Here is a 14325-nt window from a genome sequence, read left to right on the forward strand (position 1 = left end):
CGGGCGAAATCTCCATCCCGACTCCAGCACCTTTACTTGGGTGAGGCCTGGAGTAGGATGGTCCAGAGCCGACCGCCTTTACGTGTCTCGGGCGTACGTTTCCTGCGTCCCGGCGGCCTCCATGCGGCCGGTGCCGTGTTCGGACCACCACCTGGTGTGGGCGGAGCTCGCTTCGCTCTGCGCGAGGACGGGGTCCGCGTACTGGCATTTTAACAACCAGCTGCTGGAGGACGTGCGGTTCCAGGACTCGTTCCGTCGATTCTGGTCCGACTGGAGAAGGAAGCAGGGGGGCTTCCCCTCCTTGAGGCTATGGTGGGACGTGGGCAAGGCTCACGTCCGCGTCTTCTGTCAAGAGTACGCGAGGAGGTCGACCAAGAGGCGGGCGGCCAGGGTCGGGCGCCTAGAAAAAGAGGTGCTCGACCTGGAGTCCCGTCTCGGTCAAGTCGTCGGGGACCCGGCCCTGCGGACGGTGTACGAAGCGAAGAAGGCCGCGCTGAAGGACCTGCAGCTCGTCGGGTCCCGAGGCGCGTTCGTGAGGTCGCGGATCCGGTTCCTGCGGGATCTGGACCGCGGATCCCCCTTCTTCTACTCGCTGGAAAAAAGACAGAGTGTCCGTAAGCAGCTCTTGATGCTGCTGGCCGACGACGGCTCTCTCGTCTCGGATCCGGTGGGCGTCAACAACAGGGCCCGTGAATATTACGGGGCCCTGTTCTCTCCGGAGCCGTCCAGCGAGGAAACACGTAGAGTTTTGTGGGAGGACCTGCCGAAGGTCAGCCCGGAGGGCGCCGAAAATCTAGAAGCTCCGCTAAGCCTGGCGGAGCTGACCGGTGCCCTCGACCGGCTCTCGAGGGGAAAATCCCCGGGGCTGGACGGGCTGACCGTGGAGTTCCACAGGGAGTTCTGGGACGTCCTGGGGAGCGACTACGCGCGGGTCCTGGGGGAAAGTCTGGCGACCGGGGAGATGCCCTCTCTTGGCGCAGGGCAGTCATCGTCCTGCTGCCTAAGAAGGGCGATCTCCGCCTCCTTAAGAACTGGCGCCCGGTCTCCCTCCTCAGCACGGACTACAAAATCTTCGCCAGGGCGATGTCTGCTCGCCTTGGTGCCGTGCTGGACCACATGATCCACCCCGACCAGTCCTACACGGTCCCGGGCCGGACAATCCACGACAACATCCATCTGGTCCGGGACCTCATCCATCATTCCCACGAGGCTGGTCTGTCGGTCGCCTTCCTATCTCTCGACCAAGAGAAGGCGTTCGACAGGGTGGATCACGACTATCTGCTCGGAACTCTGCGCGCTTTCGGGTTCGGGACGGATTTCGTCGCCCGGATCCGACTTTTGTACGCCGCCGCGGAGTGTCTGATTAAGGTTAACGGGTCCTTGACGGCGCCCCTGCGCTTTAGGAGAGGGATGCACCAGGGATGCCCCATGTCCGGCCAGTTATATGCCATCTGCGTGGAGCCTTTCCTGTGCCTCCTGCGGACGAGGTTGACGGGACTGGCTCTGCAAGGGCCGGGCGTGGAGGTCGTCCTCTCGGCTTACGCCGATGACGTGCTCCTCGCGGTCGAGGATCCCGCTGACCTGCGGAGGATGCGCGAGTGCCAGGAGATTTACTCGGCCGCATCCTCCGCCAGAATCAACTGGGAGAAATGTTCCGGATTCCTGGTGGGTCAGTGGCGGGTGGACTCCCTGCCGGAGGAGCTCAGGCCTTTTGCCTGGAGCACGACCCATCTCCTCTATCTGGGAGTCTACCTTAGCCCCGACGAGAAAGCCTGGCCGGCGAACTGGCAGGAGCTGGAGGCCAAGGTCGCCGCTCGCCTAGGGCGCTGGACAGGACTGCTCCGGGTGCTGTCCTTCGGGGTCGAGCGCTAGTCATAAACCAGCTGGTGGCCGCAATGTTGTGGTACCGGCTGGTCACTTTGACCCCTCCCCCTGCGTTTGTCGCCAAGATACAGAAGAAGCTGGTTTACCTCTTCTGGAACAACAGGAAGCACTGGGTCTCTGCGGCGGTCTTGAGGCTCCCGCTTGGGGAGGGCGGTCAGTCGTTGGTGTGCGTCAGCGCCCAGCTCGCGACTTTCCGTCTTCAGACCCTGCAGAGATACCTTTACGTTGAGCCCCCTCCTAGGTGGCATGCTCTGGCAACGTATTTCTTCCGCCAGCAGCACGGCCTCAACTACGACACACAGCTCCTGTTTGTGAGTGTGGGGGGCGTCAGGACCGCCCTCCGGGAGCTGCCTGTCTTTTACAAGGAACTCATCAGGGTCTGGAACAAAGTCTCCACCAAGCGCAGCTCTCCACCGGCTGGAGTGGCGGCCGTCCTGCAGGAGCCGCTGCTCGGGAATCCGTACCTCCACGACCGAGGTTTTTTGTGGCGGTTGGACGAGAGGGCTGTGGCTGGTGAGATGACCAGGGTCAGGGACCTGCTCGATGGCGGAGGAGCGGGATGGATGGCGCCAGACACGCTGGCGCGGTGCCTAAATTCTGCCAACATCCGCCACGCGGCCGATGCCATCGAGTCGCTAAAAAGAGCTCTGGGTCCCGACTCCGTTAGGTGCATCGAGGAGGCTCAAGCACGTGGGGAGATCCCGTCCGAACTGACCCCCGTCCGGACGGAATTCCTCAGCGGCGCCAAACCCCGGAACCTCCCTCGGGGGCCAGCGCCTCACAACTTGAGCCGCCTCGGGGAAATCCCCTCTGTGCCTTTCAGTTCCGCGCGGAGGGGTTTCCTGTACGGGCTGCTCCTGCACACTCTCAACTTTGCCATCCTCGCCTGCCGTCCGGACACGCCATGGCGTACCATCTTGCCGTCCGGAGGAGGCGGGGGTCCCCGATGGAGGGCACTCTACGCAGGGGTCCTCCCACTATTTGTCGGGGACTTGGCCTGGAGGGTGATGCACGGAGCAGTGCCGTGCAATAAATTTTTAAGCCGGTTCACAGGCTCCCAGGCCGCCTGCAATTTCTGCGGTCTGGAAGAGTCCATGTTCCATGTTTTTATTGAGTGCACGAGGTTGCAGCCCCTGTTTGTTATCTAAAGGGGCTGCTCCTGAAATTCTGGTTGCACTTCAGTCCCACACTCCTGATCTTCGGGCACCTTGTGCGGAGGGGAGCGGGTAGGTCAGAGGGCCTCCTCGCAGGACTGCTCCTGGGCACGGCCAAGGGTGCCATCAGCCGGTCCAGGCAGCGGGCGGTCGTTCAGCCAGACTGCCTGCCTGCCTCTCTTCCGCGCATACATCCGGTCCAGGGTGTCCCTGGAGATGGAGCACACAGTGTCCACCGGTACGCTCGCGGCCTTCCGCGAGAGGTGGGCACCGGAGGGACTGGAGTGCATCATCACGCCCGGCAACCAAATTTTAATTTCATTTTATGTTTTTAAGTTAATTTGTTTTAATTGCCGGTGCTTTTAGTGTCCCCCTCCCCTTTTATAGGGGGCACTTGGAGAAAAAAAATGTTTTTGTGCCCAAGAAACCCCCCCCCAAAAAATAAGAGGGCCTGTAAATGTTTGGTGTTTCCCCCAGATCGGGGGGGCACGGTTTAATGTTTTTTGTTTACTCCCAAAAAGAGTTTCATGCACAAGGACCCCCAGGTCCCTCTGCACCGCAGCATGTTGTAATTTCTCCCCATTCAAATAATATTCCCTTTTACTGTTTCCTCCCCCCCCCCCCCCGCCAAGGTGGATGACCTCACATTTTCCAACATTGTATTCCATCTGCCAACCTTAGCCCATTCGCTTAACCTAGCTAAATCGCTTTGCAGCCTCTCTGTTTCCTCTACACAACCCGCTTTCCCACTAATCTTTGTGTCATCTGCAAATTTTGTTACACTACACTCCGTCCCCTCTTCCAGGTCATCTATGTATATTGTAAATAGTTGTGGTCCCAGCGCCCATCACTGTGGCACACCACTCACCACCGATTTCCAATCTGAAAAGGACCCATTTATCCCGACTCTCTGCTTTGTTAGCATGGATCGAGAATTGGCTGGCTAGCACATTTCCTCTGACTCCGCGTACCTTTATCTTCTGCAGTAACCTTTTGTGTGGCACCTTATCGAATGCCTTTTGGAAATCCAAATACACCACATCCATCGGTACACCTCTATCCACCATGCTCGTTATATCCTCAAAGAATTCCAATAAATTAGTTAAACATGATTTCCCCTTTATAAATCCATGTTGCGTCTGCTTGTTTGCACTATTCCTATCTAGATGCCCCGCTATTTCTTCCTTAATGATAGCTTCAAGCATTTTCCCCACTACAGATGTTAAACTCACCGGCCTATAGTTACCTGCCTTTTGTCTGCCCCCTTTTTTAAACAGAGGCATTACATTAGCTGCTTTCCAATCCGATGGTACCTCCCCTGAGTTCAGAGAATTTTGGTAGATTATAACGAATGCATCTGCTATAACTTCCGCCATCTCTTAATACCCTGGGATGCATTTTATCAGGACCAGGGGACTGGTCTACCTTGAGATCCATTAGCCTGTCCAGCACTACCCCCCTAGTGATAGTGATTGTCTCAAGGTCCTCCCTTCCCACATTCCCGTGACCAGCAATTTTTGGCATGGTTTTGTGTATTCCACTGTGAAGACCGAAGCAAAATAATTGTTTAAGGTCTCAGCCATTTCCACACGGTTGAGGAGGACTCTAGCGACGACTTTCCTAGTGCCTGATAGCAGGGAGATTTCTCTAGCTGCTGCAGTCGGACTTGTCCCCTTTTTTAAAGATTGTCACGATCACTGCATCTCAGATCTCCTAGCATGCTCTCCTCCCTGCAGATGAGAGAGGTGAGATCATGTATTCGCGCTTCTCCGCCATACTTCAGTGCCTCAGCAGGGATTCCATCTACTCCCGTAGCCTTGTTGTTTTTAAGCTGTCTTATGGCTTTTTCTACCCCGTGCAGTGTTGGGGTTTTGCCGAGGTGGTGGCGGGTGGCATGCTGCGGGATGGAGTCAGGGCCCGCTGGAAGGAACACTTCGAAGATCTCAATTGAAACTCTGCCTTTGACTCGAGTGCTCTGGATTAGACAGCCGATGACAGCAAGTTGCCCCTCAAAAACCCGCAATATATGTTTGTGAGTAACTGTCAGCACGATAAACAGCGAGTGCTGCTCCTTCGCTGCGGACCACAAAATCCCGGCCATTCTCATGCTACCGATCCCATTTTGTTTTTGTAAACACTGATTCAAGGGATAGGAAGCACCACATAGGTTGCCATTTGCACTCAAGTTCCAGGTACCATAGGCAGGATTGGGAGCAGGTGTATTAACTTCAAATTATTATACACCCGAATAATACAGAATGAGAGATAAATTGTATCCCATTAATTATATCTCCATGGCAACAAAATGACAAGTAATGGTTACTGCCATGAATGATATAAATCATATAAATTCAAATGGAATTTTCAATATGAAATGTTAGGATTTCCAATGATCGGAAATCCTAAGCAGGAAATAATAAAGGTTATACAGAAATCACATACCTCTGCTGTAGTCTGTGTCGCTGTGAGTCTGAGATATTCCCGTTCGATTAAGTCAAGTTTTTCAAGCTTTGATTGTAGATCCGATTGGTCCACAGAACTTTTCTTTTCCAAAGATGCCTGGTTTACCAAAAATACAACTGAAATCTTCAAACTTATGTTTACGGAACAAGTTGCCACTTCAGAAGTGCAATTTTGTGCACTACCCCCTTAAAATCCAACAGGAATATCGGAACAGGTGTAGACCATTCAGCCCTTCGTGCCTGTTCCACCATTCAATTAGAGCATGGCTGATCTGTATCGTAACTCCATCTACCTACCTTGATTTTGTAACCCTCAATACCCTAACTATACAAAAAACTATCAATTTCAGTTATTAAATTTTCAACTGACCTTGCCTCAACTGCTTTTTGGGGGAAAAAAAGTGCGTTCCAGATTTCTACTAGTGTGTGTGAAGAGGTGCTTTCTGAATAGCCTGGCTCTAAATTCAAGATTGTGGCCCTTTGTTCTGGACCCCACCAGAGGAAATAGTTCATCTCTATCTACCCTATCAACACCTTTAATCATAAACACTTCAATTAGATCGCCTTAGTTAGTTCACCTCTTAACCTTCGATACTCCAGGGAATACAACCCCAGTCTATGCAACCTGTCCTCATAATTTAAACCTTATAGCCCTCGTATCATTCTGGTGAGTCTGGGCTGCACTTCCTCCAAGGTCAATATATACTTCCTGACTTGCGGTGCCCAGAACTGAATGCAGTACTCCAGATGGGATTTAACCAGAGCTCTGTACCGATTTAACGCAACTTCCACCCCATTGGTATTCCAGCTCCCTTGAAGTAAAGGCCAACATACAATTAGTCTATTTAATTAGCTTTCGTGATTTCTGTACTTGGACCCCTAAATCGCTCTTCTCACCCACAGATCCTAGCTTCTTGCCAGTTAGAAAATACTGATCCATATTTCTTTTACTTATATTGGATCTAGTTGGTTTCTCCTTGATTTAATTAAAGTTTTCTTTTTATTGTTGGTAACTTGATCCTCTGATGTGAAGACCAATATAAAAGTAGCTATTTAATAAGTCTGCCATATCCTGATTTCCAATTACAACATCACCTGCATCTGTCATTAAGTGGCCCACATTACTCTTAACCACCCCTTTTTCTCAATATATTTGTAAAAACCTTTAGTGTTGTGTTTGATATCCTTTGCAAGCTTTTTTTTCGTATTCCTTTTTGCAGCTCTCAACACTTTCTTTGTATCCCTTTGCTGTTCTTTATCTCTCCCAGTCCATGGGATCTCTACCGTTCTTTGTTTTCGTATAAATCCCTCCTTTTAGTTTTATACGGTCTTTCACTTCTTGTTCACCAAGGTTGTTTAATTACACATGTAGAGCTCTTGCCCTTTAGGGGTATGTTCAGGTCTTGTATTTTACCAAATATTTTTTTGAACATCTCCCACTGTTCATCCGTAGTTTTATCTGTTAATGGTCTATTGTGGTCGATCCTGCCTCATCCCGCCAAAGTCAGCCTTACTAAAATTTAAAACCTTGATTCGTAACTCACTTTCTCCCTCTCAAACCGAGTAACAAATTCTATCATATTATGGTCACTGTTAGCTAGGTGTTTCCATAACATTAGATTATTGACTAATTCAGGCTCATTACTCAAATAAATCTAAGGTTGCCTGTTCTCTTGTTGGTTCAAGAACATATTCTTCCAGAAAAAAGTTCTGATGGCATTCAATTTGCTGCCTTTGCAACTCGAGTTGTTCTGCTTCCCCCAGTCTGTGAAAATTTTGCAACAAGCTTCTCTGATCTCTGCATTTATCTATCACACTATTTTATCACCGGTAACTCCCAAAATCTGGCATCCTTTTCTATTCCTCAATTCCTACCCATAGTATTTCTACTGTCTGAACTAATAACCCCTCTTTCTAATGCTGTAACAGTGTCCTATGTTAACATTGATGCTCCACCTCCTTTTCAAATTTCCCTGTCCTTTCTAAAGACCTTGGAATTATTCATAAACTAACGGTACAACTTTTGAAAATGGTAGACAGAAAAAGTGTAACCATATAAAATTTAAAGAGTGTCAAAACGGCTTCAAAACTAGTAAAATATAAACAAATTCTTGCTGTGAACTAATTTTAGTGGTACAGGTTGAGCGTCCAAAATCCGGAGTTCCAAAATTCGGAATGTTCCGGTATCCGGACACCGGGCCAATCCGTGGCAGGGTCATCCGGAAACCAGAAAATGTTCCGAAATCCAAACTCGCCCGCCCAACCTCCGCCCCGGCCCTCGGTGGTCCAACCTCATCTACCTCGGCCCAGGCAAAGAAGTTTTGAAATCTGGAAATACACGGAATCTGGAACGGCCTCGGTCTAGAGGTTTCTGGATTTTGGACATCACACTTGTATATCAAAATTTGTTAACAAAAATATTGTTCAAAAAAAGTTAACTACAGTAATCTTGCATTCAATTCAATTATGTGGATTTTTCCAATCTTACCCGACATTGTTCATGGTTCGCTCTCCCCTCAGGTATTGCCCCACCCCTCCGTCCTTGTAAACTACCACCCCATCTCCAAAGTCCTTGAATGTGTTGTCGCCTCTCAAATCCGTGCCCATCTTTCCTGCACTCCATGTTTGAATCCCTCCAATCAGGTTTACGCCCCTGCCACAGAACTGAAACGGCTGTCATCAAAGTAACAAATGACATTCTTTGTGACTGTGACTAAGGCAAACTATCCCTCCTTGTCCTTCTTGACTTGGCTGCAGCCTTGGACACGGTTGACCATTCCATCTTCAACACCTCTCCACCGTCATCCAGCTGCGTGCGACTGCACTCACCCAGTTGCATTCTTATCGAATTGTAGCCAGAGAATCACCTGCACATCTTCCTGCTCCCACAGCATTACCTCTGGTGACCCCAAGGATCTATCCTTGGCCGCCTCTTATTTCTCATTTACATGTTGCCCCTTGGCAACATCATCCGAAAAAACAGCGTCAGTTTGACAACACCCAGCTCTACCTCACCTCCTTGGTCTCGAAATTGTCAGACTGCTTATCCAACATCCAGTTCTGGATGGCAGAAATTTTCTCCAATTCTATATTGGGAAGACCGAAGCCATTGTTTTCAGCCCCCGCCAAAAACTGCATTCCCTAGCCACCGACTCCATCCCTCTCTGTAGCATCTGTCTGAGGCTGAACCAGACTGTTCGCAACCTTGGTATCATATTTGACTCTAAAATGAGCTTCCGACCACATATCCGGAGCATAACTAAGGCCCCCTATTGCCACCTCTATAACATCGCCAGTCTCCGCACTTGTCTCAGCTCATCCGCTGCTGAAAGCTTCATCCATGCATTTGTTACCTCGAAACTTAATTATTCCAACCCACTCCTGGCTGGCCTCCCACATTCTGCTCTACATAAACTTGGTGATACAAAACTCTGCTGCCCGTGTCCTAACTCGCACCCAAGTCCCGCTCACCCATCACCCATGCTCGCTGACCTACACTGGCTCCTGGATAAGCAACGCCTCGATTTCAAAATTCTCATTCTTGTTTTCAAATCCCTCCATGGCCTCGGCCCTCCCCACTTCTCATCTCCGTCAGTCCAACAACCCCGCACTCCCTCCCCCCCGCCCTTGCCCAGAGATATCTGCGCTCCTTTAATTCTGCCCTCTTGAGCATCCCTGATTATAGTTGTTCAACCATTGGTGGCTGTGCCTTTTGTTGCCTAGGCCCTAAGCTCCGGAATTCTCTGCCTAAACACCTCTGTCCAGGTATATAAAAAGAAAACAAATAGCTAAAGTAAACGTTGGTACTTAGAGGAAGAGACTGGGGAATTAATAAGGGCAGAAACTTTGAACAAATATTTTGTATCGGTCTTCATGGTAGAAGACACTAAAAATATCCCAATAACTGATGATCAAGGAGCTAATGGGGGGCCGGGGGGGAAACTTAAAACAATTACTATCACTTGAGATAAAGTATTAGGCAAACCAATGGGATTAAAGGTGGACAAGCTCTGGACCCGATTGCCTGCATCCTAGGGTCTTAAAAGAAGTGGCTGCAGAGATAGTGGATGCATTGATTATAATCTACCAAAATTCCCTAGATTCTGGAGAGGTCCCAGCGGACTGGAAAACCACAAATGTAACGCTCCGATTTAAGAGAGGGAGACAGAAAGCAGGAAACTATAGGTTAGTTAGCCTAACATCTGTCATTGGGAAAATACTGGAGTCCATCAGTAAGGAAGCAGTAGCAGGACATTTAGAAAATCACAATGCAGTCAAGCAGATTCAGCATGGTCTTATGAAACGGAAATCATGTTTGACAAATTTGCTGGAGTTCTTTGAGGATGTAACAAGCATGGTGGATAAAGGGGAACCAGTAAACATTGAATATTTGGATTTACAGAAAATATTTGATAAGGTGCCATATAAAAGGTTACTGCACAAGATAAGAGCTCATGTCATTGGGGGTAATATATTAGCGTGGATAGAAGATTGGCTAACTAACAGAAAAGAGAGTCGGGATAAATGGATCATTTTCAGGTTGGCAAACTGTAACTAGTGGGATGCCACAGGGATCAGTGCTGGAGCCTCAACTATTTACAATTTATATTAATGACTTGGATGAAGGAACCGAATCAAATTTGCTGATGATACAAAGATAGGTGGGGGAAAGCAAGTTGTGAGGAGGCCGAAAAGAACCTACAAAGGGATATAGATAGGCTCAGTGAACATAAGAAATAGGAGCAGGAGTAGGCCATTTGGCCCCTTGAGCCTGCTCCGCCATTCAATAAGATCATGGCTGATCCAATCACAGACTCAGCACCACTTCCCTGCCCGCTCCCCATAACCCTTTACTCCCTTATTGCTCAAAAATTTGTATCTCCGCCTTAAATATAGTCAATGACCCAGCCTCCACAGTTCTCTGGGGCAGAGAATTCAATAGATTTACAACCCTCAGAAGAAATTTCTCCTCGTCTCAGTTTTAAATTGGCGGCCCCTTATTCTAAGACTATGTCCCCTAGTTTTAGTTTCCCCGGAGTGGAAATATCCTCTCTGCATACACCTTGTCGAGCCCCCTCATTATCTTATGTTTCAATAAGATCAGCTCTCGTGCTTCTGAACTCCAACGTGTAGAGGCCTAACCTACTCAACATATGCTCATAAGTCAACCCCCTCATCTCCGGAATCAACCGTGTGTACCTTCTCTAAACAGCCTCAAATGCAAGTATATCCTTCCTTAAATACGGAGACCAAAACTGTACGTAGTATTCCAGGTGTGGCCTCACCAATACCTTGTACAGTTGTAGCAGGACTTCTCTGCTTTTATATGCTATCCCCCTTGCAATAAAGGCCAACGTTCCATTTGCCTTCCTAATTACATGCTGTACCTGCATACTAACTTTTTGTGTTTCATGTACAAGGACCCCCAGATCCCTCTGTACCGCAGCATTTTGTAATCTCCATTTAAAAAATAATATGCTTTTCTATTTTTTCTGCCAAAGTGGATAATCTCCCATTTTCCCACATCATACTCCATCTGCCAAATGTTTGCCCACTCACTTAACTTGTCTATATCCCTTTGCAGATTTTTTGCGCCCGCCTCAGAATTTGCTTTTCCACCCATCTTTGTATCAGCAAACTTGGCTACATTACACTCGATCCCTTCATCCAAGTCATTAATATCGACTGTAGATAGTTGAGGACCCAGCACCAATCCCTGCGGCACCCCACCAGTTACTGTTTGCCAACCGGAAAATGACCCATTTATCCCAACTCTGTTTTCTGTTAGTTAGCCAATCCTCTAACCATGCTAGTACATTACTCCAACCCCGTGAGCTATTACCTTATGCAGTAACCTCTTATGTGGCACCTTATCTGGAAATCCAAATACACCACATCCACTGGTTCTCCCTTATCCACCCTGCTCGTTACATCCTCAAATTTGTCAAACATTATTTCCCTTTCATAAAACCCATGAGTGGCCAAAAATTTGGCAGATGTTAGAATATAGGGCCCAAGTTTCCACACGATAAAAAACGGGCGCCCCTACGAGCTGAGCGCCCGTTTTTCGCGCCGGAAAAGAAACGCGCGATTCTGGAGCGCCCTGCAGCTCCATGTCTGCTTGGCGCGGCGCCCAGGGGGCAGAGCCTACCACTCGCGCCAATTTTGTAAGTGGGAGGGGGCGGGTACCATTTAAATTAGTTTTTTTCCTGCCGGCAACGCTGCGCGTGCGCGTTGGAGCGTTCGCGCACGCGCAGTGTGAAGGAAACATTGGCACTCGGCCATTTTTGTAGTTCTTTGTAGCTGTTTAATTTTTGAACATTTTTAAATAAAAGCACATTGCCATCAGCACATCAGCACTGAGGCTTCTTGCAGCAGTGAGAAGGCTGCAGGAAGCCTCAGAAAGTTGAGGCAGCTGTTTCTCCCCCCCCCACCCCCCGCGGGAACGGCTTCCTCCCCCCCGCGGGAACGAACGGCTTCCTCCTCCTCCTCCCCCCCGCGGGAACGAACGGCTTCCTCCTCCCCCCCCCCCCCCGCGGGAACGAACGGCTTCCTCCTCCTCCTCCCCCCCGCGGGAACGAACGGCTTCCTCCTCCCCCCCCCCCTGCGGGAACGAACAGCTTCCTCCTCCCCCCCCGCCGCGGGAACGAACAGCTTCCTCCTCCCCCCCCGCCGCGGGAACGAACGGCTTCCTCCCCCCCCCCCCCCCCCGCGGGAACGAACGGCTTCCTCCTCCTCCTCCCCCCCCCCCCGCGGGAACGAACGGCTTCCTCCTCCTCCTCCCCCCCCCCCCCCCGCGGGAACGAACGGCTTCCTCCTCCTCCTCCCCCCCCCCCCCCGCGGGAACGAACGGCTTCCTCCTCCTCCTCCCCCCGCGGGAACGAACAGCTTCCTCCTCCCCCCCCGCCGCGGGAACGAACAGCTTCCTCCTCCCCCCCCGCCGCGGGAACGAACGGCTTCCTCCCCCCCCCCCCCCCCCCGCGGGAACGAACGGCTTCCTCCTCCTCCTCCCCCCCCCCCCCGCGGGAACGAACGGCTTCCTCCTCCTCCTCCCCCCCCCCCCCCGCGGGAACGAACGGCTTCCTCCTCCTCCTCCCCCCCCCCCCCCGCGGGAACGAACGGCTTCCTCCTCCTCCTCCCCCCCGCGGGAACGAACAGCTTCCTCCTCCCCCCCCGCCGCGGGAACGAACGGCTTCCTCCTCCTCCCCCCCCCGCGGGAACGAACGGCTTCCTCCTCCTCCTCCCCCCCCCCCGCGGGAACGAACGGCTTCCTCCTCCTCCCCCCCCCCGCGGGAACGAACGGCTTCCTCCTCCTCCTCCCCCCCCCCCGCGGGAACGAACAGCTTCCTCCCCCCCCCCCGCCGCGGGAACGAACGGCTTCCTCCTCCTCCCCCCCCCCGCGGGAACGAACGGCTTCCTCCTCCTCCCCCCCCCGCGGGAACGAACGGCTTCCTCCTCCTCCTCCCCCCCCCCCGCGGGAACGAACAGCTTCCTCCTCCCCCCCCGCCGCGGGAACGAACGGCTTCCTCCTCCTCCTCCCCCCCGCGGGAACGAACGGCTTCCTCCTCCTCCTCCCCCCCCCGCCGCGGGAACGAACGGCTTCCTCCTCCCCTCCCCCCCCCGCGGGAACGAACAGCTTCCTCCTCCCCCCCCCGCCGCGGGAACGAACGGCTTCCTCCTCCTCCTCCCCCCCCCCCCGCGGGAACGAACAGCTTCCTCCTCCCCCCCCGCCGCGGGAACGAACGGCTTCCTCCTCCTCCTCCCCCCGCGGGAACGAACGGCTTCCTCCTCCTCCTCCCCCCCCCGCCGCGGGAACGAACGGCTTCCTCCTCCCCTCCCCCCCCCGCGGGAACGAACAGCTTCCTCCTCCCCCTCCCCCCCCCCCCCGCGGGAACGAACGGCTTCCTCCTCCTCCTCCCCCCCCCCCCGCGGGAACGAACGGCTTCCTCCTCCCCCCCCCCCCGCGGGAACGAACGGCTTCCTCCTCCTCCCCCCCCCGCGGGAACGAACGGCTTCCTCCTTTCCTCCCCCCCCCGCGGGAACGAACGGCTTCCTCCTCCCCTCCCCCCCCCGCGGGAACGAACGGCTTCCTCCTCCTCCCCCCCCCGCGGGAACGAACGGCTTCCTCCTCCTCCCCCTCCCGCGGGAACGAACGGCTTCCTCCTCCCTCCCCCCCCCGCGGGAACGAACGGCTTCCTCCTTTCCTCCCCCCCCGCGGGAACGAACGGCTTCCTCCTCCTCCTCCCCCCGCGGGAACGAACGGCTTCCTCCTCCCCCCCCGCGGGAACGAACGGCTTCCTCCTCCTCCTCCCCCCGCGGGAACGAACGGCTTCCTCCTTTCCTCCTCCCCCGCCGCGGGAACGAACAGCTTCCTCCTCCCCCCCCCCCGCGGGAACGAACGGCTTCCTCCTCCCCCCCCGCCGCGGGAACGAACGGCTTCCTCCTCCTCCCCCCCCCCCGCGGGAACGAACAGCTTCCTCCTCCCCCCCCCCCCCGCGGGAACGAACGGCTTCCTCCTCCCCCCCCGCCGCGGGAACGAACGGCTTCCTCCTCCTCCTCCCCCCCCCCCCGCGGGAACGAACGGCTTCCTCCTCCTCCTCCCCCCCCCCCGCGGGAACGAACGGCTTCCTCCCCTCCCCCCGCCGCGGGAACGAACGGCTTCCTCCTCCTCCCCCCCCCCCCGCGGGAACGAACGGCTTCCTCCTCCTCCCCCCCCCCCGCGGGAACGAACGGCTTCCTCCTCCTCTCCCCCCCGCGGGAACGAACGGCTTCCTCCTCCTCCCCCCCCCGCGGGAACGAACGGCTTCCTCCTCCTCCTCCCCCCC

General features: G+C 53.3%; 1 protein-coding gene across 4 annotated transcripts in view; it reads right to left on the reverse strand.

The window, feature by feature from the left end:
- The window catches only part of LOC139275045 (centrosomal protein of 57 kDa-like), a 73435-nt gene that overhangs the window by 41753 nt on the left and 17357 nt on the right, over window positions 1-14325 (reverse strand). For all 4 annotated transcript variants that reach the window (XM_070891954.1, XM_070891952.1, XM_070891953.1 and 1 more), the window contains exon 5: window positions 5481-5597. In XM_070891954.1, coding sequence (XP_070748055.1) covers window positions 5481-5597 — 117 coding nt within the window. The remainder of the gene's footprint in view (window positions 1-5480; window positions 5598-14325) is intronic.

This window comes from Pristiophorus japonicus, chromosome 10 (assembly GCF_044704955.1).
Source record: "Pristiophorus japonicus isolate sPriJap1 chromosome 10, sPriJap1.hap1, whole genome shotgun sequence".
NCBI lineage: Eukaryota > Metazoa > Chordata > Chondrichthyes > Pristiophoridae > Pristiophorus > Pristiophorus japonicus.